We start from the raw sequence: 26,157 nt of genomic DNA on the forward strand, positions 1-26,157 counted from the left end.
ATAATTTATTAACTACACCACTGATAAGGTTGATATGTAAAAAAGCCAACTCATATAAAGTTCTGATTAGTAATTTCTGGTTTTTATTTTATCACTTTTACCACAAGAAAATAATTTTAAACCAAGAATTTTTATTAGCCATATATTGTAACTAATAGAGAAAATAATCAAATGGTAACATTAAATAGCAATAGCTTAGCTATATCTTACTACATATTGTGACACTGGACAAATCATCTTTAGGTTTCGTATTTTTTATGATGCTGACCATGAAAAACATTTTAAAACTATCTCCATAGCTACCTATTTGCTACTTAGAGTACTGCAAAGAAAAAGTGCAATATTGTTACATATTACCAAATTAACACATTGAGTCCTCTTTTAGAAATTTAAGAAATGCTAGGAGGTTTAAGGGGAAAAAAAAGAACCTATATATAATTTAAATAATTTACACTTTTATGAAATATGCCAAATATTTAAGCCTCAAAAAAAAAGGTACATACTTCATATTGTCCAGCATAAAGCCCCTTTTAAATCTAGAAAAGAAATTCAAGCAGTTTCCCCTTCTATGTTTAAGGTACACAGTTTCTTTAGTAACTAGAGAGGTGTCAGAGCATAAATGTCATTCTCTTAATACAACAATAATGGGCTTAAATTCTCAGCTTATTTTAAGTACAAATTTTATCTGTGCAGTGTGTTTGCAATCACTGTAAACCTCTGTCTCAGGAGCTCTCTTTTTTGTACTAGAAAGTTTTCAATAGTATTGGCTTCTTTGAAGAGTCCATCTATCTCGTCAATATAAGATGCATCTACGGCTGCTCTCTCACTAATGAGGAAAAAAAAGTTTTTATGTTAAACTAAATAGTAATAACATCTAGTGACACTATCATAGTGATGTTTTTTATTATGGCTATACTAGTTAGCTACTTCATTTAAATAGCTTTGCACATTAAAAAACTTCATTAATTTACAAACACTTCAGTAAAAGTTAAATTAGTCACATAAATATTTTTAACTATTCAAAGTCTCCTGACAGGGCAAACTATGTATCTTACATTATAATTCTAATATTAAACTACATACATTATTTTAACAGTCACACAAACCATCATCCGAATACTATGATTGTCCAGTAGTTTAAAAAACAAATACCTAATAAGCTTGATAATCTCAGAGCAATAAAATATTTAAATTAAGTCAGTCCTCAAATATACAGACATAATATTTAAATATTTCATAAATATTTTATATTTAATATCACTCTTATTATCATTAACTTCAATAAATGACATTTTTCTCAAAGAAGTTTTTTTGTAACATGTTAAATGTTGTATCATCTAATTAGAGACCTACATATATCCAGCCTAATATTTAGCCCTGGTAATAACAAAACAAAGGATGTTTAGTGGAAAAGTTGGGATTAATCTTCAAAAATAACCAATTAATCTATTATAAATGAGATAGAATAAAAAAACTGAAATTACAATTGCTGGATAGGTCTGCAACCACTGAATTAAACTTCCTATTACAGAGTTTCCAGAAAAAATTATTTCTAAGATAAAGATTCATGAGGTTATGCTATAAGTACTTGCCTTAAGATCTTTGCATATGCAGACAACATTAGATTAATTTCTTTGCTCATGTCTGTTCAAAAAAAATCACCAAGTTATGAACTGTAACAAATTTTCTGTATTATAAAATCAATGTATAGAAATATAAGCATTTTATATATCACCATTCAAATCTTTCTCCAGGGATTCATCTTTATAAAATAGTCCAGAGCTTTCAGACAAAGAGGAATCTGATTTTCCAAGAGAGGACAGATGTGGACTATCTGGCATTTGAGGCTAATAGAAGAAAGTAAAGAAAATAGATAAACAGTCAACAAGATCCTTAGGACATATGCATTCTGCTGTCCCAAAAGGCAAATAAAACATCTTTCAGAAAAAAAAGCACACATGCTAGAAATTATATGTGCTCATGTCCTAATCAGCCATTTAAAATTTTATTATCAAGAAAACTTTTAGGCCTAACAAGCACCTTGTTCAACATACTAAATTTTACTTTGGTTTTACATTAGACTTTGATTATGGTTTTAATCCCTTGATGGAAAAAGTTTCCTGTATCTTGCACCGGTAGATATTCCCATAGCAATATAGTAAAACTTTCACTTAGACAATAGCCAAATGCTGGCAAAATTATGCAAGATTACATAATCTTTAAGGAAGCAAATAATGTTCCAAATGCAAACAGATCAACTGGCGGAGGTAGTAGTGAAGAAGAGCAGGATACAATGCTCTTAATTTAAAATATCAGCAACTATAGTACCTAGGTATCCTTATTATAGCAAAATACTTATTTAAAACCCAAGTATCACATATGCATGAACATGAACCCATTTCTGTCTCTACATCACGAATTATAACAAAGAAGTCTCCCAATAGTTTCTTGAAGGCCTATACTAGTTAATGAAAAAGCGGCTAGAGTCAACATAGTTCCTGCTGGGACAACCCCAGTCCTGGGAGTATGAAAACATTAAATTCCATTGATCAACAGAATTTTCTGAACTAGAAAATATTTGAGAGGTGTAAAAAATAAAATCAAAGATTAAGGCTCCAGGAGCATATAGATTACCTCCAGCTCTCTTGGTCTCTTGCAATTTCTAGTATCAGGTTTTACAACTTGACTCGCCATCATATTCTGGAGGCAAGGGCTGCAAAGTTTAGAGGAATGCCAAATGTAAGTACAAACTGCATGCTACAGCTTTTTTGAATCTTCCCCTTTCTTTCCAGTCCTGCTGATTTAATTTAGGCTGTCATTATCTGTCACTTATCTGAACAACTCAGTTTCTCCCTTCCCTATCCCATCCTATCAACTGCTGTTTGGGCCATCTTTCAAAACTCTGATTACCGTATTTCTTCAACTCAAAAACCTTCCCACTATTCATTGCTACAGAACAAATTCAATTTCCATGGAATGGCTTCCAAAGTCCTAGATCACCTGCAGCCAATCTATCGTTCCCATGATTTTCATCTACTCCCTCTACATAGGATCAGCCAAACTAGTCTCTTTGGCACTTCTGCCTTGTTTCTGCCAGAATTTAAGATTCTTCTACCTTCAAAAAAATCTTAACATTGAAATATATCTTATAGTTCATCTAATCCAATGTCATTTTTCACAGATGTGAAAACAGGAGCAGAGACCGTTGACCGAGTTCAAACAAGTAAAACTGAGCCAGACTAGAACCAAGACCTCTTGGTACCTGAGTGTCTACTGTCCTATCTTACCTTAATATAGCATCAAACTTTCCTTTTAAATTACTTTCCCATGAATTCTGAAGATCACTTCTCCAGGAATCTGCAAGATTACATTTAAACTAACGAAAAATGTAAACAACTACAACGGGAGGGTCTCTACGTCTCAGGAGATGATACTCAACTATCAATTTACTTTGCTTTATACTCTGGTCCTGGATAACTGAAATGAATGTTTGATTAGTCATATATCATAGTCACATAAATAAGACACAAAGACAGCAACAACAAATAATAGAGAAAGATGTCCTTTTGGTAAATTCCCTACAGCGCTCCTACACTCCTTCCAGCACCTTTAGGCGGCAAGAGCTGTAACGATAATACGCAGACAATATTACGCACGCCCAGTAGCGCTCACTTTGCCTTGAGAAGTTCGAAAAGAGAAGCCAACGTGAAAGCCGCTCTCTTTTCCCTTCCCCTTTTTCTCTTCCCTTTTCCTTCTACACCTCTTCTCTGCTCTCCCAGAGTAACAGAATGTGCATATCGATGAAATGAAAACTTCTAGAGCTAGGTAACTGTGCCTCTGCAAAAACAAGTCCGTTTTTCTGTCAGAACCTAGGTCCCAGCGCACTCCACAGGGCTGCCCCAAGAGGCCGGAAGTGCTCCTGTGACAAACCCCACGATGCAATCCAAAGCTCTGGTGCCCTAGACATTACATGGCACTGCCCCTGTGTCTTACGCAACTTCTCCTAGTCTTCTCTTTCTTCTCAACGCCCAGTGGGCCCCTCAGACCTTTTCACCTGCCTTTTTTTCTCACTTCCCTCCCCGCCGCCTTTCCTCCCTAGTTGTGTTTCAGACCCATTAACGTCCCCGAGAGGAAGCGCCCATCCTCTTACTGCGCTGTTTCACACTCTCAAGGGCACGCATCCCTCCAGCCCCACCCCAAGCCTGGGCTACTACATGGCGTCTGCACCTTCTACCTCAGCAAAAGCATGGGAATGAGGAGGCGCAGTGCGCGCGAGTGCGCATGCGAGTGCGCGGACTCCACGGCCTCCCAGCGGGCAGCGCAAGGGTCACGTGACGGACCGCGCAGCCGCCCTGGAGGCCAGCCCCGAGCCTGGCTAGGGGGTGTGGGGGCGAGGGGGCGGGGAGACGGGGAGGGGGGGGCGAGGGAGCGGGGGGGGGGGACGGGGGCACGGGGGGCGGGGGGAAGCCCTCGTGCACTTCACTAAGGGGTGGCTTTCTTCCATTGCTCTCCCGCTGTCCCCCTGGACTTGGAATCTCTGAAATAAAAATCTACCCTTGCTTCCACGTGTGTATTTGGGGAAGGTGGGAAGAATCTGAGTCTAGTCTCTCAAGAAAGAACATGAATTTAGAATCGCCCAAGAGAGGCTGGGGTGTGTCTCACCTGCTTGGAATCTCAGTAAAGGAACATGGGACCCCTGACACTACTTTTCAAGTAAAAGTTACATCCTGTCCCAGGTGGCACGTTTGAAGGAGGGGTTTAAAGCTGAATTCCCGCAGGCTCTCAAGCGAAACTTCCAGACCCAGACCCTCCGTTCCTTCGCTTCCTTTTCTTTGGTGCAACCACACTTTCAGAATCACACCCTTTTGGAAGATTGCTTTGTTGATATGCTAGTAGGTTTAGTCAATATTTTGAAATATGATTTCAAAAAATTTTGTAACATACGTGGCCCACGTACTTGGAAGTTAGTCTCATGAGTGCTCTCATGTGGTGACTTTGACCTGCAATTTCAAAGATAGACATTCTAAAGTTATGCCCAGTTAGTTGATGTGGAAGGGGAAAATATGACCTCATAAAACAAAGGTCAATAACCCCTAATAAATTCCAGGTACACACTCTCACACCTTAGCGAACTATATTTAACTTAACATGGTTTTTCCGTTTGGCTTACCTAAATGTTAATTGTCATAAAGACTCGGGAGTTGTGTGCGTGTGTGTGTGTTTGACTCGGGAGTGTGTGTGTGTGTGTGTGTGTGTGTGTGTGTGTGTGTAATTTATCGGCTGTTTGTGAAAAAGCCATTCGTTTTAAGTAAGTTCCCAGAAAATAGGTACTCAGTTTGTTTAATTTGATTTGCTAATATTGTGAAATAGAAGTTACTTAATCGACTAGATGATTAGGGTGCAGTTTTTGACAGTCTTTTTGGAATCCCTATCACCGTCTGAGGACTGATAGCAATCTGTGTTGAAATTTTCCCCATGTGTGGTAAAATGAGGGGGAAAAAGTAATGAGTTTTTCATAAAGCCACAGCATTCACTTGAAAGAATTGTCCTTTAGTCTGATACATGTCCTTCCTAGTTTTTTTGGTGTTAAAACGGTCTGTCATAAAATAAAAATATAAAGACTTTTAAGATTTTTAATGCCCTTACTTGGCAAATTATAAAGTTGCTCACTCTTCTGCATTGTTAACATTATTGTCACTATTATTTTTGATAGCCTATTAAATCCAATTCCTCTTCTAGCCTTCACGTTGTATGGTATCTAAAGAGGTAGTTATCTAGTTCTTAAAGTACCTCCAGGAAAAATAATTCCACCTAATACATAAATGTTTACACCAAATTAAGAGAACACCATGGACATTTTATTTTATTTTTAAAATGTTATCTCCATTGGGGTGCCTGGGTGGCTCAGTCAGTTTTGCCTCTGACTCTTGATTTCTGCTCAGGTCATGATCTCACAGTCATGAGGTCAGGCTCCAGGCTGGGCATGCAGCCTACTTGGGTTTCTCTCTCTCCCTCTCCCCTGCTCACTCACTATCTCTCTAAGAAAAACAATAGTTATCTCTGTTGTAAAAACTAAATGAGTAAGAAATGAGAGTGTGTGGAAAGTTTTATAGTTGTCTAGTGCTTTATGGGCGCCTGTGTGGCTCAGTAGGGTAAGCGACCGACTCTTGATTTCAGCTCAGGTCCTGATCCCAGGGTTGTGTGATCGAGCCCCACGTTGGGCTCTGTACTGAGTGTGGAGCCTGCTTAAGATTCTCTCTCTCCATCCCTCACTCCCTCTCTCTCCCTCCCTCCCTCACTCTCTCTCTCTCAAATAAAAATAAAAGGGGAAAAAAACGGTAAAATTTTCAAAGGGCTATCATCATCTCATTTTAATCTTTACAAATAATCTTACGAAGTAGGTAAGACATGAAGCCATCTGGGTTGCTCTGTATCAGAAAAAAAAAAAAAAAAGTTTATCCCAAAACTAAGAAAAGGGAAAATTGTGCACTTTACATCTTTACAGTTGGAGAAAAATCATTGGATATGGGCCATTTAAAGTTAACTTGTTCGGGGGTGCCCGGGTGGCTCAGCCGGTTAAGCATCCAACTTCGCCTCAGGTCATGATCTCACGGTTCATGGGTTTGAGCCCCGCCTCTGGCTGTGTGCTGACAGCTCAGAGCCTGGAGCCTGATTCATATTCTGTGTCTCCCTCTCTGTCGCTCCCCCACTCATGCTCTGTCTCTCTCTGTCTCTCAAAAATGAATAAACGTTAAAAAAAATTTCTAATAAAAAATAAAAATAATAAAATTAACTTGTTTGGTGCTCTGCTTCTGATCATTCTTTGACTCTATTTCATGCTTTCGTATTAATTAGCTATATGGAACACTACAGTTGGAGGATGGAAATCTGTTACTTCAATTTCAACCATGTGTGTATTCTTACCATATGTTTCCTAAATGCATGATTTTTCTTTTTCTAGTAGTCTCTGCACCAAGCACCTCTGACCATCTCACCACAGACTTCCTTTGTAATCACTGCGGTGGACATGATGTTTTTATAACATTGTAAAATGAAAACCCTATTTTGTTAAAAAAAAAAAAAAAAAAAAAAAAAAAAAAAAAAAAAAACTCAACTAGCTGCTTATGGAAGCATTTGATTCCTAACTCTAGAACACCTCTGTTTCCATATAGGCTCTATACTGGCCAAAAAAGCAGAAACCAAATGTCACTTTGCTACTTTCCTTGCTAGCACGGTAATACCATTTGGCACGTGTTCAAGAAAAAATTGTCCGGGGAACTTTGTTTCTGCTAATTATTTTCAAGGCTGTGATATTTTACGCTGCTTTTTTAAAATTACATTTCAGGTGCTATTATTACATTATAGGGATTATTCTAATAGGGCTGATTATTCAGCACCACAAGATAAGGGAAAAGTTTTGACCTAAAGCGTGAATAGAAAATCTCAAAACAGAGAGAGATTAATGTGAGAAAAGATGCTTCTAATTGACCAAGCAGGTACTTTTTTAAAAGGGCTTGAAAGTACAGTACTTCTGAGAGAAAGGCACAAGATTTGGAAGGGCCAGAACTCCAACTTTTACAGCAGAAATTATCTCATTAAAATAGTGATTTTACATTAAAAGAAGTACGCAAATTCTCTGACTTTATTTCCAGTTCTACTGCCCTTGGAAAGAGCCCACATTTGAAGGCGGGTTCAAGGCGTGCCAGAACAGTCTCCTCCCTCCACCTCCTTCCTCCTTTCTCCCAATCGCTTGGTCTCCTCCTCCCCCAGACGGCTATAGATCAGATGACCAGCAAGCTCTGTTTTCCAATGCTTTCTGCATTCCTGGCTGCCAGCTTCAGCCGCTAAAGGGGCTGCTGCCACCTTCTGCCATCTACACAGCTCAGGAAAAGAAAGGGACCTCAAACCTTCCAGATCCCTTCCTCTCCTAGGAAACTATTGAGCACAGGTAAGAAATACCATTCCTTTTTATTTAGAAATGAGACATGGTTTTAAAAGTAAATCAACTAGAAGAGTGATTGAGAGGAATTGAGGTCCTCTGACATCACTATGATGGGCAATCTGTAATAACATAGGGAACACAGCAAAGTCAGAGCGGAAACTTTTTCTTTTAACCAACGTTGGAGAGTATCACTTTTGAGCAAACGTTCTCAAACTTTTTGGTCTTGTGACCTCTTTACATTCCTAAAAATCATTGAGGAGGACCCTCAAAAATGTTTGTTTCCCTAGGTTACTTGACTGTATTGTTGTCATTTACTGTACTAGAAATTCAACTTGTTTCAAAATAACAGTAAGCACATCACAGGCCAGCATAAATAACATTTTTAATTATAAATAACCATACATTTTTTAAAATCTGTGAAGAGTGACATTGTTTTTCATTTTTATGAATCTCTGGCTTAATGGAAGACAGTTGTGTTTGTATCTGCTTCTGCATTTAATCTATGTGATATTGCCCAGAATGTAAGCTCTGGTAAACTGTAGTGTATACACATGAGAGAATGAGGGTGAAAAAGACAAATTACAGCTTGTTATTATTATGAAAATAGCTTTGACCTCAAGAGCCCCTTAAGAATTGCTGCTTTAGAACAATAAAATAAGTAAGCTTCTCTTCAACGGGAGTCTCAACTCTGAATCCATGATTCTAAAAGCAAACAAAAAATTTTTGCCAAAGGTTGATCCCCTTGATAGAATCTGCATCAGCACCCTTAGCTGGGCTATAGTTGGACGAAATTATAACATTCCCCAGGAGAATCTTATTTCACAATAAGGAAAGGGCTAAATTAATACCTCTATTTTGAAGTACTAATAAGAAAAATTAGGACTCCCTTAAACTCCTCTTTTCTTTTTGTCTTTATCCAGCTATTTCAAGTTCTTTTAAATCTTCCTCCAGAGTATCTTTTTTAACCTGGCTTGTTCATAATATCCCTACATGAATATTATGAATTCTTATGCAAATTTCTACATGAATTCTTAGAGTAGTGCCAGCGCCTGTCTCTTATCTTTTTCAAAATGCACTTGCTGGCTCAGTAACTTGCATTCCTATTGCCTATGAGATTAAATTCACATTTTTCTGGGGCACCTGGCTGGCTCACCAGGAAGAGCATGCAACTCTTGATCTTGGGGTCATGAGTTTGAGCCACACGTTGGGTGTAGAGATTACTAAGAAAAATAAATAAACTTAAAAATAAATAAATAAATAAATAAGATCACATTCTTCTAGTGACTTCCAAAGCCCTCTCTAACCCCACCCTACCCTGAGTTCACTGCAGGACAGCAGGAGTGTTCCACCACAGTCCAAAAAAATGGCTCCATTCATGAAGTCCATCCTCCATCACAACACTGTTTCAATGATCATATAAATGCTCTTCCATGTCCTTTCCCATCTATTTAAATCGTAAGCATTCTTTAAGGTTAAATTCGATTCTCCTTTTCACACGAGGCCATTCCAACTACATCAGTTCCACTCTGGATTTTTCCTTTGAGTCTGTATTGAGGTGTTGATTATATATGCACCTATTATCATTATATTGCACCTATTATCAGCCACCTATTATTTACCTAAATTTTTACCTAGGTCTTCCTCTATCCCACCTCTGCCACATCCACATACAGACATTCATGGAATGGCAACATTTTCAAGAACTAAATGATTTCTAGAACTGAATACTTAGATTTTCATCTTGCTGCTACCAAGATGACTAAGTACCTGATTTTAGGGAATTAGGTAATATGCTTCCTCATTTCAGCCGGTGTCTGTCTATGCCACAGAATTGAAATCCACAGCAAGGATAAACATGATTGCTTTTCAAATTCAAATTGCTTTTCAAACATTCTAATAATATGAGGTTTTTTTAAATATAATTTATTGTCAAGTTGGCTAACATACCGTGTGTAAAGTGTGCTCTTGGTTTTTGGGGTAGATTCCCATGGTTCGTCACTTACATACAACACCCAGTGCTCATCCCAACAAGTGCCCTCCTCAATGCCCATCACTCATTTTCCCCTCTCCCTGCCCCCCCCATCCACCCTCAATTTTTTCTCTGTATTTAAGATTCTCTTATGGTTTGCCTCCCTCCCTCTCTGTTTGTAACTATTTTTTCCCCTTCCCTGCTCCCATGGTCTTCCGTTAAGTTTCTAAGATCCACATATGAATGAAAACATATGATATCTGTCCTTCTCAGAATGACTTATGTCACTCAGCATGATGCCTTCCAGTTCCATCCACGATGCTGCAAATGGCATGATTTCATTCGTTCTCATTGCCAAGTAGTATTCCTCCAGTAGTATGTTTTTAAACTCCTCTATGGCTGAAATACATATTCAATCAATACGTGTTATGTTAGAGTTATGAGGAAGTGGTTATGAGGGCATTTGCCACATATAAATGGTTCTCTCCTTGCAGCCTTAGCTAAAATCTAGAATTACAGAATACTGGAGCTGGATAACACCTGTAATATTAACCATTCAACTTCCTCTTTGTCCAAATGAGGAAACCGAGACCATCAAAATTAAGTGACTTGCCCCAGACAAGATTGTGAAGCATGTGACCTCATGTCCATCATGATTTTCTACCATTCACTAGCTTGTGGCTAGTCTCCAAGGCTTGTATAACAAAAACTGTTTTTGTTTGAAAGAACCAACTGCCACTTGCATATTCCTGGGAGGATCGTTCTGAGGTGGTTTGTAACTTTAGATGAAAAAACAGTCAATAATCTGAGAATTTTAGATGAAATATTCAAAGCATATTTATCCAATGGGAACTATAATTTTCACATACTGGAGTTAAAGTAAAGGGACACAGATGAGACTGGAAAAGAGGGAAGTTGAGGGGAGGAATAGAAGGGTTATTTGTAGATATACTGAGATCTCACAAGAAGAGTGGTAAGAAAATAAAGAATTCAAAATAAGCACTTGAAGTAAAAAAGAAACCACGGGGGGGGGGGGGGCGGGAAAGAAGAGGGAGAATATTGGAGAAGTTACTCTGTTTTTTTTTTAAATATGTTTCAAGTGTTCCTAATATTCCTTCTCTTTCTCATTGGCTTTCAGATGGAGTGAAGGTTTTAAGATAGAAAAAAATTCTACCAGTTCCTTTACACACTGTTGTCACGGCAACAAGGTGTATCATAGCAGACATTTATTCCTTTAACATTGATTGAGCCCCTGCTGTATATAAACTTCTTTCCAGATGTGGAAGATTCAAGAAGAAAGGGACAATTCATCTTAAAGAAACTCAGATTGAAGCTGGGCAGACCTATTTGTAATCAAAATAATCTCATTCAGTGCAGTAAGATGTATTTGAGAAGCATAAGCGGGAGTAGGTGTAGGGGGGCACTGGTGAGAGAATGATTAGGTAGGAATGGAGGAGTAAGGGAGGTCTTCACAGAGAAAATGTTTGAGCTGGGCCTGAAAAGGTGAAGAACCGAGGGTCCAGCAGGCAACGAAAACAGGGAAGTTACTGCCTGGCAGGAGAAATGTCGCTGGCAACAGTATGGAGCCGGGAGAGCCTGGAAGCCAGAAAATCTCTAAAGAGAAGATGCCAGAAGTGATGAGGGCTGGACTTAAAACAATGCTGGTGGAGATGGAGAGGAGATGCCAAATTCTAGAGACATTTCTGAGTTATAACCTACAGTATTTGTGAGGCAGGTTAGACAAAGGAGTGGAGGACTCCCGGGTTTCCGTTCCAGACAGGTTATTTGGGCATGTTTTAGAAAGTAATTCATTAGTATACCCTACAGCTGGAACCAGAAACTGAAATTTGCAAGTTATCGAAACTACCACCCTCTCTCTTCACTTTATGGCCTGAGTCCCTACAAAAATAGTTTCTATTTGCTGTCTTACTTTTTCCCCACCCCACTCTGCCCTAGATCTTTGTCAACGTGCTTCTGTTCCCTCACATTCCCCAAACTGTTCTACCGACACCAGACCTTCCTAACTTGCCACATTCGATAAACAAGTTTGAGCTTGTACCTAAGCAGTTCCTCCTTAAAGCTCCTTTCTCCCTTGTCTTCTGTGACACTTCTCTCTTAGATTTACAAAACTGAACTAATTATTTTCCACTTGGCCTGCCATTCTCTTTTTTCTTAGTTATAATGAGGTAACCACTCAACAAGTTGCCCAAGCCAGCAACTTTGAAGTCACCCGCAGTTCCTCCTTCTTCCATTTGATCTACAGCCAATTAGCTAAAAACCAATCCTGATATTTCATCTCTCTTGAATCCATCCAGTGCTTTTGTCCCCACAGTCGCTACCTTACTTAGTTTATAGCTTCATCAACTGTTACCTTAACTGTTAAAATTACTTCTGAGGTTGTTTTCTGGCCTCTGTTCAGTCTTGCCCCATCAAATCCATCCTCTACACAGCTGCCAGGGTGAGCTTTTCAAAACATAAATCTGACGATGTCTTCCTCCTACTTAAAGAGATTCAGTATTTTTTTCAGAAAAACAGTTCAAACTCTTTAGCCTACTTAAGCAAGGCCTTTATAATCGGACTCTCCTTTACAAGTTTATGTCAAACTGAACTATTTTGCAAGTTGCATTTTATGTGAATTGAACTAGACAGAATCAAGAATAGAGAAATAATAGTCTCATTTTTCAAATTGTTTTTTTTTTTAAGTTTTACTTTATTTTGAGAGAGACAGAAACAGCACAAGTCAGGGAGGGGCAGAAAGAGAGGGAGAGGGAGACTCTCAAGCAGGCTCCAAGCTGCCAGCACAAAGCCCAATGCAGGGCCTGAACCCATGAAACCATGAGATCATGAACTGAGCTGAAACTGAGGGTCGGACACTTAACTGACTGAGCCACCCAGGTGCCCCATAATAGTCTCACTTTATAGGCAAATTGGAAATATGTGAACTCCTCCAAATTAGTTTATGTAGAATGACACAATTTCAAAGCTGGTAGGGCAAGTGAGTTGTGAGCTGTTAACACTCTTCCCACATTTAAGTGTCTCTCATACTTGACAATTATCTGCTTCCATGTTGGTATTATGTAAGCTAGGCTATTCTTGAGACATACAGGTTACTGTTATGCTATTTTTAAAATATTCACTACTGAGGCGCCTGGGTGGCTCAGTTGATTGAGCATCCGACTTCAGCTCAGGTCATGATCTCACAGTTCTTGAGTTCAAGACCTGCCTTGGGCTCTGTACTGACAGCTTAGAGTCTGGAGCCTCCTTCGGATTCTGTCTTCCTCTCTCTCTGCCCCTCCCCTCCTTGCACTCTCTCTCTCTCTCTCTCTCAAAAATAAATAAACATTTTTAAAACTTTAAATATTCACTACTATCATAATTTTAAATATTTTTATATCTGATAGTAATGTCATCAAAGCGCTGAGGGGTATTATTACTGCTTGTGCTGAAAAACACCTCCAAATAAATATTTTCCAAATAAGTTGGAAAAACAGTTAGATGCCAGAAAACAATGATAAAAAGGCCAAAGTACCACCACGATAGAATGTGTGGAGAGAGAGCACTATGCAAAGAATCAGCTATAATGCTGAGAAAGTTGAAACAAAGAAAGAAAGCAAGAATACACTCCGGTTGTTGTAGATTTATGTCCTTTGAGGATATCTCTTTACTACTTTTGTATTTGTTCCCAAGGAAAAGTTAATCTTGAACTATCTGAGATCTTCAGAAATGCTTTCTTCCTACACAATGGGACTCCATTTGCATTAACTGCAGGAAAAGTGATGAGGTTCCAAACAAGCAAGGTTCTCTCAGAATTCCCTGCTCCAGGCTTTTGCTCACGTTGTTCCCTCTTTGTGGAAAGCTCTTCCCCTGGCCTTGTAAATGCCTGCCTCTCATATGTAGAACAAGCAGAGGGCTACTGGAGGGGGTGTGGGAGGGGGATGAGCTACGTGGGTAAGGGGCATTAAGGAATCTACTCCTGAAATCATTGTTGCGCTATATGCTAACTAATTTGGATGTAAATTTTAAAAAAGAAAATTAATAAAAAAGAAAAGAAAATGCCTGCCTCTCTTTCAAGGCAGCATGATTATGACTTCCTCTAAGAAGTTTTCTTCCACACACCACCAGGCAGACAGAGAGGATCTCTTGTAAACCCAGCTCTGCACAGCGTTCATTGTACTATTTTGTAATTGTTGATATATTTGTCTCTCCCTAGACTCTGAGTAATTGCAGGGTAAGTATTGTGTTTTGTCAGCTTTCTAGCTCCATGCCTGATACGTAGTGCATGCTCAGTAATTACCTGATGAATGATTTCAAATATTGTGTAATATTATTCTTTTTAAGGTAGTAGTGTCCTCTAAATTAATTCACTCATTGACTAAATACTCACTGTAGTAAACACTAGTAATTTCATCCAATTCCATCCAATATACTATTTAGGGCTTTTCAAGTAAATTATTTTACAAAAATATGAATGCATTACATAACATTAAAGTTTGTAGAGAAGACCACCCTAGCCATTATTTCATATATACAAAATTATATATACATATATGCTTGTATATTATATATCTATATAAATTTGATAACTATCCACATTTGTATATGTATAAGGAATTGAACCTAGATAAAACTGTTAAATAGCCACCAATTCACAAGTGTTTTGGGTTACCTTAATTTGGATTAAGGTTTTTAACTGGGTTTTCATTTCTGGCTTCTTCTACCACACATGTTTGGCCTCAGCAGACTATGCCAGAAAAAAATTTGAGTCACTTCTCTACCTATGAGCTTCGACTTAAATACTCCTCTATATACCAAGGACTACTGTGAAGCAGCCACATGCCTTAGAGCCCCAACCATAATTACCCTCAGGAACCCAAGGTACTGCTGAACTCTGGAGTAGGGCCTCTTAATCATTTCTATGGCATGGGCCCTCACAGACAATCTGGTGAAGTTTGTGGACCCCTTCACAAAATAATGTGTTTACATGGATAACATTTAGTACTTAATTGCTCAGTAGATTAAGCATTCAACTTCAGCTCAGGTCATGATCTCATGGTTAGTGAGTTGAAGCCCCATGTCGGGCTCTGTGCTGACAGTTCAGAGGCTGCTTCAGATTCTGTGTCTCCCTCTCTCTCTGCCCCTCCCTCACTCATGCTCTGTCTCTCTCTCTTTCTCTCAAAAACAAATAAATATCTAAAAAATTATCTTAAATACTTAGGCTTATAAAGGAAACTTATTACATTAAATTGGGGTTATCAAAAAAGGTTTTTTAACAAATTTTGATATAGTATGTATGTGCCTCTTTATCAAGACATAAATAACAAAATTTGGGGCACTTGGGTGGCTCAGTCAGTTTTGAACATTGGCTTCAGCTCAGGTCGTGATCTCCCGGTTCGGGAGTTCAAGCCCCATTGGGCTCTCTTTCTCTGCTGTCAGCACAGTGCCTGCTTTGGATCCTCTCTCTCCCTCTTTCTCTGCCCCTCCTCACCTTACACGTGTGCACGCGCTTTCTCTCTCTCTCAAAAATAAACATTAAAAAAAATTTTTGCAAACAAACATGCAAACAAACAAACCCAAAATCTACTGGTGGGACTAATAACTTCTGTATATTTCAAAGTAGTAAGGAGTTTAAACCCTATTTCAAGATCTCTACAACAATTATAACACAATAGGAAATATGTGTTTCCATTACTGACATCAGAGATACTGCTAATAATACATACTGTGGTTTCCTACACGACCATAAGGGGAGGAACTGCTAAATTTCAGTTAGAAGTTGGTGAAAATAGGGGCACCTAGCTGGCTCAGTTGGTTAAGTGTCCGACTTCACTTCGGGTCATGATCTCGAGGTCCATGAGCTTGAGCCCTGTGTTGGACTCTGCTGACAGCTCAGAGCCTGAAGCCTGCTTTAGATTCTGGGTCTCTGTTTCTCTCTGCCCCTCCCCTGCTCACACTCTGTCTCTCTTTCTCTCTCACAAAAATAAATAAACATTTAAAAAAATTTTTAGAAGTTGGTGAAAATAAATGTAATTTTTTATTTGTAATATGTAATTTTTTCCTATCTAAGTTTACAAATTTCTCAGGTATAGAAACCCTTCTTCATAGACAAAGGTCTAGAAGGATACACACAATATTGGAGTGGGGTGGCATAGGGTGGGGCAGAGGAGAAAAGCAAAAAGAAGTTTTAACATGTTTAAGTCCTGTATTATTTGGGGTTTTTTTTAAATTTTTACAGAAACACTGTATTTATGTATTACTTGTGTGAAAAGCATAGTATAACCCAAACTCCAGACCAAAAGCTATGGCTGCTCAAGGAGAAAAAGGGCCATCAGATGCCAGAGCACTGTGGCGTCCTCACACACTGCCCTTACTCCCAGGCAGAAACACTACTTTTTTTTTTTTTTTAATTTTTTTTAACGTTTATTCATTTTTGAGACAGAGAGAGACACACCATGAACGGGGGAGGGGCAGAGAGAGAGGGAGACACAGAATCGGAAGCAGGCTCCAGGCTCTGAGCCATCAGCCCAGAGCCCGACGCAGGGCTCGAACTCACGGACTGCGAGATCGTGACCTGAGCTGAAGTCGGACGCTTAACCGACTGAACCACCCAGATGCCCCGAAACACTACTTTTATCATTGCCTCACTTTTGGCACTTTCACAATGAAGTCACAAAGCTTCAGTCTCCCATGCACATGAACCCATTGGTTGTAAGACAGACATAGAACCAATCCATAGTTAAATGACAAGCATCGTATATGTATATTGATGATACATTTCCTCCAAGATACTAGGACAATATTTCAGTTCAGTTAGTGGGCCACTTATCCACCCTTTATAATACTGTCTTATGAGAAGATGCTTTCTAGATTCCAAACATTTGTTGGTTTACAAGAGAACATTTGAACACGTGTATTCATAAGCTGAAGACCCAAGTGTTTATTAAATATCCAAAGTGTTCATCAGCATACTGGGTGATACACTGACTTCTGAGTTTGGAGGTAATAGAAGGCAGTAAGTAGAAAAATATTTTTGGGGTGGAAATGGAAAAACCACTACCTTTTCACAAATGACTCTTTGCTTTCATTAGGAATAAAGATGACTGCTATACCAGTAGATGATTGCATCAACTTTGTGGGAATGAAATTTATTGACAATACACTTTACTTTGTAGGTAAGTCTAAAGCAATAGGCCAGATAAGGATTCAGATAAATGTATTCAGCTAGAAAAGATGTTGTGAGATAACTATTAAGCACCTCTTTTTTTGTCACCAAATTCTGTTGTAATACCGGTGACCCTCTTTTCTGGAAAAGAATAAAAAATACTGGGCCTCTAGAAATTAACCACAATATGTCCAACGTCCTAGCACCTTGTCTCACCACATGTCCTGTCACTTTCGCTAGCAGAAGCCAACCCATAAGATGGCTGCAGGTGCACATGATGAAATCTCACAAAATTGGGTACACTCAGGGAATATAATTTCCTGCAACAAACTGGCAAATCATATAACAAATACCTTAAATCTGGAGTTCTGTGAGTAGATTATGCCAGTTTATGTAAACAAACTTGACAAATAAAAACAGATTCTAACGATTCATCTTCTGTGGGCAGCTTGGCTCCATTTGAAAGTTTGGCTTCATTTGAAAGATTCACAGAAAGTCCCTAGGTGACTTTCCATTGAAACCATAAACTTAAGAGTAATCTATCACTTTACAACATTTCCTTTTAAGTAAAAATTTAAATTTGTGGACTCTGGATTTGGGTTTTATATCTAATTTAGCTGAGACCACACTAAGTCTAATGAGCTCCATTTTATGCGACCTCTGGCATGATTGTATAATATTTCCGATGGAGGCCCACAAAGGCCATCACTGGTTAGTTAGTGGTTAAACACTGGGGAGTGACAGACGAGTTATAAAATGGTAGGGTAAGAGGAGATTCCGAATTGAAATATAGAGTTTAACATATTTTGTTTCTCTTTTTTTCCCCTTTAGCTGACAGTGATGGTAAAGTATAAATTTATTTCTCTTTCTTTGCAAAATCAGTAGCTACTTGAGTAAGCACCTCTCAGACACATCCATATCCCCATTCTCAGCTGAGAGAAACTGGTACTAGGCCATTTGAGAAGATAATCTTCCCTCAAAGGAATGTGGACTCAAAAGGACAGCCTTGAAATAAAGACGACCATAAGGGATACAGAGAAGAACCGCTAGCAAAATATGCTTCTCTCTACACCTTAGAAACTTCTCTAGCTCTTAGAATCTACAAAATAGACTTCGCTTATTACAGAGATTCTAAGATTATGAGGAGGTCATGGATTCTCTGGAGGAAAAGGGGATTGAAGCAAGAGAATTGTCCAAAATCAAGGAAACCTTCCTTTAACCCTTTCTCTCAGAAATGTTTTGGGAAGAAGCCTGGGAGGCTCCCAGGTGGCAGAGGATTCTGGAAATAGAGGAGACAGGAGAGGGTAGAGCAGGCAGAATTATGAAGCTGAGCCATTATGTCTTATTAAGATGTGGATGTACCCAGTTCTTGTCCTTCTGGCATTCAGGTAGGACCATACCCATGTCTGGCCTATGATCCTCTAAAAGACCCCAGATTATTAGAGGCCATGAGTTTCTCATACTTTTCCTTAAAAGTAACACTTTTCCCATTCTTAAGGTGATCCTTACTGTACTTGAAATAGAAAGTATCAACTTTAAAAAAAAATACTATTTTTCACATGTCTTTTTCCCCCCAGCTTTACTGAAATATAATTGACCTATAACTCCTCATGTTTCTTAAAGATTGCCTTGCTCTCCATTTATTTAATTCAGTAAATATTGGTATCTGTATCCCAGGTGCTATGTCAAGCAGTAGGATACATTGGTGAGCAAAGCATGGTTCCTACAGGGAGAAGCAGGCCCATGAGGAAGACAATTGGAATATAGTATGTTAAGTGTTACAAAGACACAGGATGCTATGGGAGCACATGGAAGAGGCACCTAATTCAGTCCAGTAGATTCTGGGAGGGCACTTTGAAGGAGGGACAGATTTAAAGAGTGAATAGGGGTTAGTGAAGAGAAGGTATTGTGGGCAGGGAGAAGACAGCATGCACAGGCCAAGATATGAAAGAAAGCATGGCATGTCTGAGCAATTAAAAGTAATTCAGAATGGGAGTAGGAGAATGAAGAGAGAAGAAGGATAAACAGGGTGCAGATAAAGAAGCTTCCTTTATTCTAAGATAGGGAATTTAGACCTTATCTTTGGGATAATGGGGATTCAGAAAGCATAATATGTACGACCTGGGATACAGATCAATTTGCTGCCACAAAGAAATCCAAAAATATAGTAAGAGAAAATGCTTCCGTAAAATACAAGTCCAAGTTGGTAGTTCGTGATGATGGTGGGATCTCAAGTTTCTTCTCTCCTGCTATTCCAGTATCCCTAAGTTGTTGAACTCATTCACATACTTGAAAATCATTACCATACTTCCTAGGTCCATATCCCAGCTAGCGAGAAAGGGTTCAAAATAAGAGGAAGACAGCCCCATTCCTTTTAAAGTCTCTACTTGGAAGTTGTACACATCAACTCCACTCATTCCATTCATTAGAATTTAGTCACCTGGCAATACCAACTGCAAGGGAATCTGGAAAATATAATTTTTATTCTAGGTGGCTATGTGCCCCATTAAAAATCAGAGATAACATGATCATATCTCTGAATTTTAACTTTAATTAAAATTGAATTTTAATTCCTCCTGGCTTCAGTATAAAGAATTGATGTGGGGACAAAAAAAAAAAAGAGAGATGCCAATTAAGAGGCTATTACTGCAGTCCCTGTAAGAAATGATGGTGACATGAATTAAGGTAGGCACAGTGGATGCCAATGAAGAGCTGTGCATGGATTTTAGAAATACTTAAAAGAATCAAGAGGACACAGTTGGGGCTGGATTTCGAAGGGGATGGAAAGAAAGACCGAAAAGATAATGCCTACATTTTTGCACTTAGCCAATTTGTACCGTTCAGTTAAATAGGAAACACAAGAGGAAAAGCAGGGTAATGAGGAATGTGGAGCAAAGAGGAAGACATAAATTTAGTTTTAGATCTTATCTTTGGGACATCCTAGTGGAAATGTCCAGTGGACTCTTGGACATAAAGTTCTTAGATCCGGATGAAAATGTGGACTGGATATATAAATTCTTTTAACATTTATTCATTTTTGAGAGACAGAGAGAGACAGAGCACGAGTGTGGGAGGGGGGGAGAGAGAGGGAGACACAGAATCTGAAGCAGGCTCCAGGTTCTCAGCTGTCAGCACAGAGCCTGAGACAGAGCTTGAACTCATGAACTATGATCATAAATACAACTAATCCAGGAAGTAGAATGACTGGGTTGACAGAAAAAAGGGGATGATTGGTAAATCAAGGTTTCAGTAGAAGATACATGCAAAACACAGATGGAGTTAGCTCTAGACACGAGAAGGAGCACCTTTTCCACATTTTCCCCCTGGGACAAGAGCGGGGGGTAGAGGAAATTAACCGGTGGTGCCACAGTTATGTTTGTAAGTGGAGAGGCAGGAAATCATTTGCAGAAAGCGAAAGCAGAGGTCACAATGTAGAGATCCTTAGGAGATAGGAGAAGATTTAGAATCACAGCTCTGTACCACGGAGGATTGCTGAGCTATAACAGAAAGGAAGTATTGACAATCGGTGAACTGGGAATGTGCCAATTTGTGCATTTGTATAATTGCTTGGCAGCAACCCTCAGCAGCCAGTCTTGGGGTTTTGTAGTAAAAGGACAAATAAATTCAGGATTTAAGACACTGGCAAAGGATAGATAAAATGATGAGCTGTGAGGCCCAGGCTTCATAGAGAAGAAAGGGAAGACAGGAAGAGGTTAGACAGAAAATGTTAAGAGGCAGGAAGACTCTAAACATAGAGGAAAAGCTTAAGAAAGCTAAAAGGATGGGAGATTGTGGTTTGAAAATAGGGTATTTGAATTTAAGACCATAGAAGTAGGGGCGCCTGGGTAGCTCAGTCGGTTAAGAGTCCGACTTCAGCTCAGGTCATGATCTCACGGGTTCATGAGTTCAAGCCCCACGTCGCGTTCTGTCTGGAGCCTGCTCTAGATTATGTCTCTCCCTCTCTCTCTGCCCCTTCCCATTCACACTCTGTCTCTCTCTCTCTCAAAAATAAATAAACTTAAAAAAAAAAAAGACTATATGAGTAGAGTAGTGATAAAAAGGTGGTAATAAGAATCAGGGTGCGCTCCTGGAAGTGGGTTAAGAAACACTGTGCAACTTTGTCCTACCATCTTCTACACCAGAAGATTATGATTAGCAGTTATTGAAAACTGAAATATATAGAATGATTATTTGTAATTTGGGAAGAGAAAAACATATTCTTTAATGAGATTTAATGTGCATTGTAGAAAACCTGGAAACAGATTACTTTGGCAAGCTTGAACGTAAACTCTCAATCTTACGAAACTTGAACGACCAAGTTCTCTTCATTAACCAGGGAGATCAACCTGTGTTTGAGGATATGCCTGATTCTGACTGTACAGGTATTTTTTTAAATATATATTTGTAACATAAAAATGACAAGCTTACTTCTTCCCATTCCAGTTAACTACCTATGTTTTTCTAGGATAGACCTAATCCTCAGATGAAAAATCACAGGAGTAGTAATAATTTCACACACAAAGAACTTGATAAGGTCCACATTTTTTAGTTGGGGTGAAAAATTGATGCAACAGAGATATTGCTAGGGGTCAAGCTATTCTGAGCCTATATGAGGGTCGCCAATCCCTTCACTATAATTGCACTAACTCTACAGAATCTCCATATGGACCTTAATCGCTGTTGGTTATAGCTAAATTGCTGATGGAATTTTCAAAACTCAAAATCAAAAATAAATACACAAGTGTTTGGAGTGAGTCTGTCTTCCACCAGAAATTTAGAATGCCTTACAAAGGAATCTGTTTACTGTGCCTTCCAAGGTTTGAATTCCAAATATCAGAATTTAGGCAGAGTTGAAACAGTGAATGTGCACTTTGGGAAAAAAAAAAAAACTAAATTTTTACCATAACAGATAGATTTTCAATATTCTATTTAACATTTAAAGGTTAAAAACAATCTTTTAGAATTCATAGTATCTCCAAAACACTCAAAAAGTTGCTGCATTTGTGTTATAATACATATGATGAATGTGTTTTAAAGAATGTGAGCGTGCCCATGTAAAGTCTCCTGCTAAATGGCTGAATCTCAGAGTACAGAAATGGTGATGGGTTTGTTAAGGATTATCCCTAGGCTAATTTCCATAAATGGTGATTTGCAAAAATTCTTCTACCTAGGGTTCTTATTTATTAATGTTTATTTCAGATAATGCACCCCGGACTGAATTTATCATATATATGTATAAAGATAGCCTCACTAGAGGTCTGGCAGTAACCATCTCTGTGAATTATAAGACCATGTCTACTCTCTCCTGTGAGAACAAAATTATTTCCTTTAAGGTAAGGCTGAGCCTTAATTTGTTTTAGTCATATTTATGTGCAAAATTTAAAAACCCAAATATCCTCAGTCCAATCTTTTTTTTTCAAGTGTATTTATTTATTTTGAAAGAGAGAGAGAGTGGGGGAGGAGCAGAGAGAATCCCAAGCAGGATCCACGCTGTCAGTGCAGAGCCCGGCTCGGGGCTTGATCTCACAAATCGTGAGATCATGACCTGAGCTGAAACCAAGAATTGGACACTTAACAGACTGAGCCAGCCAGGTGCCCCAGAATTATATTTTCATGTGGCATTTTCCCCCTTCCCAAGTTGCCCCTTGGCATGTCTACTAAGGCCATAGTCCTAACTTTCAGTAGAAAGTGATCTTGATAGCAGTTCTTTATTGGCAAATCCCCATTTAGCAAATCGTTCACGACATGGGATTCACCTTTGAAATTGTCAGTTTGTGAGCATCTCCAGGCTGCTCTCATTGGGAGGAAAGTTTTCTGGGTCACTCTGTAGTTATAGTTAATGGTTGTTTATCTGATAAGAATGGAACTAGGCAAATCCAGGTGTAGGGGAGGCTGAAGTTTACACAATTTGGGCAGCCCTTTTAAAGAAAGAGAATATAAAATCAACAAAGGCATAAAGTTGATGCTTTATTTAAAAAAAGAAGGGGACTTAAAAGAGACCTGTATAAGTGAGGGGCTCTGACATTTAAGCTTCATAGCAAATGTGCTTCTGGAAGGACTCAGTCAAGGGGCGGGAAGAGGGAAAGGAAGGTGTTAGGACCAGTTTTAGGTCATGCTCTTTGATCCCATTTTCCACCCATTAATAAGGATCTTAGCAGTGATTATAAATATAGACTAAGTTCTAGATAATAAGGCACAACTGGCTGCCATTATGTGCTCACCTTTCTGGGTTGCTTACTAGCTATAAAGTCCTAGTGCTTCTGGTTACCCCTGTTTTCCTTTGGGCAAGAACCTTCATGACACCAAGACGGATTTGTTTCAAGACCTTACTGTCAGTGTCTGTTTCTTGTATGTACATCCAGGCATGGTCAGGATTCTCTCAGACTTACTAAAGCAACTGGGAGAGGACCAAAATAAGAGAGGTTAGGTCAGGAGTGCCTGGGTGGCTCAGTCAGTTAAACGTCCCATTTTGGCTCAGGTCATGACCTCACAGTTGGTGGGTTCGAGCCCCATGTCAGGCTCTGTGCTGACAGCTCAGAGCCTAGAACCTGCTTCGGATTCTGTGTCTCTCTCCCTCTATCTCTGCCCCTCCCCTGCTCATATTCTTTCTCTCTCTCTCTCTCTCTGTCTCTTTCAAAAATAAGTAAACATTTAAAAAAATTTTTTTAAGGTAAGAGATGTTAGGTCAAGCTTGCCTCTCCCTGGGTTCAGATTCAACCCCTCCTGATGTAATGATGCAAAGAATACCTTAGGCCCTTGGAGCACTCAAGTTTCACCAGGTAGGACTTTCCAAGTTGAGTGTTCCCCAAGGTCACTAGGATTGTTTCCACATCCATTTGTTGTGCATCTTCCCAATAAGGGCTATGAATAGTCAACACCAAAACTAAAGAAAGCTACTGCCCCAAGATTCCTTGCCTCTGTTCTGAAATGTGGCCTTGAACTAGTTAGAGATCACCTATTCTACCTATCCACACTTCCACCTTCAACTATAACTTTCTACACTAGGTTTGAACTAAAAGGTTTATCTGTCTTTAATATTTCTAGAGTTTTTGAAGTTTTAGCTAAGGATTATTTATCACTTATACATTAGATATTAGGTTGGTCCCAAATTGCCTCCCCTAGGTTGGGGTCTCTTCCTACATTCTGGTATATCGTAGACAGCCTCAGAAATATGTGCCAGTGGGTGAACTAGTTTATACTGTCATCAATTCAAGACCCTCACATGTTGATAAAGGAAAAAGGTCAAAAGTTATGACTATAAATTCCATAATGGATTGAGAAGTTTGGAGGTACTCCCAGGTTCTTTCAGGCCTCTTGAGAGGATGCTGGAATACTATTTTGGGTCCGGAGGTCTCTCCATCAATCCTTAGATAGGATAATGCTCATCTTTGCTACCAGGGGGTCAAAATTAAGTTCAAAATGTCTGTTGGCTCCAGGATTAATATGGAAAGAAACTTGGGTGGTCCTCACATTTTCTAGTCCATTCTGAAAAGTAGGTATGATGCACTAACAGGAAAAGTGCAGGCAGTACTGTCAGTTGGGGGACCGGCAGGATTACGGTTTCACATAATCTAGCTATTCTTGAGAAAACCCTCTTCTGCGGCTGAAAGATATAAGAATCAGCATTTGGCTTTCAGGGTAGGACCAAGCCAAATTCAGGATAGAAATTCAGGAACTACTATGGAACTGGAGTGCTTGGCAGAGAAAAAGTGCTGACTAAGCCAATAAGCAGGGCTATCCTGGAACCCAGGACCTAGCCCTAGTACAAGTAGTGGGTCTATTTATTATTTATTTATTTAATATATGAAATTTATTGTCAAATTGGTTTCCATACAACACCCAGTGCTCATCCCAAAAGATGCCCTCTTCAATACCCATCACCTACCTTACCCTCCCTCCCACCACCCCTCCCATCAACCCTCAGTTTGTTCTCAGTTTTTAAGAGTCTCTTATGATTTGACTCTCTATTAGTGGGTCTATTTACAGCAAGTTTCAGTCCGAGGCTCCACTGAAGGAGGGACGAAGCTGAGATGCCTGCACTTTCTGCCTCTCTCACATTAGGCTCACAAACAAGAGCTAGCCTATGCCTAGGGGTGGAGGTCATCAATGTCTTTGGCTGTGAATGGTTGAAGAAAACAGGAATTGACATTAGCCTAAAAAGGTTGTGGTCTGTGCTGGAACTCTGCTTCATCTTGATCAGATATGGACTCCACTCAGGGGAGAGGAGAAAAGGAAGGAACCTGATGGTTAACTTGGGAGAAACTAGAGGCTTAAACCTGAATGTGCATTCAATGGTGGGAAAAGGCAGATTAAACAAGGAGAACAGATTAGGAATTAGGAAGGAAAGAAAATCAATATTCTTATATTCAGAGGTTTGGGGTTTTTTTTTTTTTTTTCCTTAATTGCTAAGAATAAGCACTTCTTTAGTTCTTTGCAGTAATGTACTTCAAAATAAACCACACGTATTCAAATTGTTCATGTTCTTAAAAAATTAAGTATTTTTTTTCCTCTATAGGAAATGAGTCCTCCTGAGAGTATCAATGATGAAGGAAATGACATCATATTCTTTCAGAGAAGTGTTCCAGGACATGATGATAAGATACAATTTGAGTCTTCATTGTACAAGGGGTACTTTCTAGCTTGTGAAAAAGAGAAAGATCTTTTCAAACTCATTTTGAAAAAAAAGGATGAAAATGGGGATAAGTCCATAATGTTCACTGTTCAAAACAAGAATTAGATATTGAAATTGCATAATGTGAACTTTCTGAGTTTTTGTCTTTCAGAAAGGTTGTAAGACTTGGTGTCTATAATTGTAATAATGAAATAAAATGGATAATGGTCTTAAAAGATACCACTGAGAAATGAATAATAAGGTATCACAAAATTGAGTTGACTCTTCCTTATCCAGATAAATAAAATATTTGCATAACATTAAGAAAATGCATAGTTTCAAAACACATTCTACACTGTTAATTGGAACATAGATTATACTCAGTAGACGTGCCTTAAATCTTTTGGGTTACTGGTCCTAAAGATGAAAGATACTGATAACTTGAACTTTCTAATTTTTTAAGAATATCATTAAAA

General features: G+C 38.9%; 2 protein-coding genes across 10 annotated transcripts; one reads left to right on the forward strand and one right to left on the reverse strand.

The window, feature by feature from the left end:
- Positions 1–60: 60 nt before the first annotated feature.
- TEX12 (testis expressed 12) lies at positions 61–5,313 on the reverse strand. Of its 6 annotated transcripts, none has more exons than XM_049613341.1 (5): positions 4,958–5,313; positions 2,635–2,713; positions 1,736–1,847; positions 1,589–1,644; positions 61–822 (listed from the first exon to the last, which is right to left on the reverse strand). In XM_049613341.1, exons 1-5 carry the CDS (start codon positions 5,071–5,073, stop codon positions 682–684), a joined length of 504 nt encoding a protein of 167 aa, XP_049469298.1. In that variant the 5' UTR covers positions 5,074–5,313; the 3' UTR covers positions 61–681. The 6 variants fall into 6 exon arrangements, with proteins under 6 accessions (XP_049469298.1, XP_049469339.1, XP_049469306.1 ...); XM_049613382.1 differs by lacking the exon at positions 4,958–5,313 and adding an exon at positions 4,663–4,927; XM_049613349.1 differs by lacking the exon at positions 4,958–5,313 and adding an exon at positions 4,228–4,372.
- A 2,452-nt stretch (positions 5,314–7,765) lies between these two features.
- On the forward strand, positions 7,766–25,909 carry IL18 (interleukin 18). Of its 4 annotated transcripts, XM_049613302.1 has the most exons (7): positions 7,766–7,948; positions 14,122–14,139; positions 16,997–17,080; positions 17,902–17,913; positions 21,318–21,452; positions 22,270–22,403; positions 25,586–25,909. In XM_049613302.1, the coding sequence occupies exons 3-7, from the start codon at positions 17,005–17,007 to the stop codon at positions 25,805–25,807; spliced, it is 579 nt and encodes a 192-aa protein (XP_049469259.1). In that variant the 5' UTR covers positions 7,766–7,948; positions 14,122–14,139; positions 16,997–17,004; the 3' UTR covers positions 25,808–25,909. The 4 variants fall into 4 exon arrangements, with proteins under 4 accessions (XP_049469259.1, XP_049469253.1, XP_049469268.1 ...); XM_049613296.1 differs by lacking the exon at positions 14,122–14,139; XM_049613311.1 differs by lacking the exons at positions 14,122–14,139; positions 17,902–17,913.
- The last annotated feature ends 248 nt before the right edge of the window (positions 25,910–26,157 follow it).

Source organism: Panthera uncia, chromosome D1 (assembly GCF_023721935.1).
Source record: "Panthera uncia isolate 11264 chromosome D1, Puncia_PCG_1.0, whole genome shotgun sequence".
NCBI classification, from domain to species: Eukaryota; Metazoa; Chordata; class Mammalia; order Carnivora; family Felidae; genus Panthera; species Panthera uncia.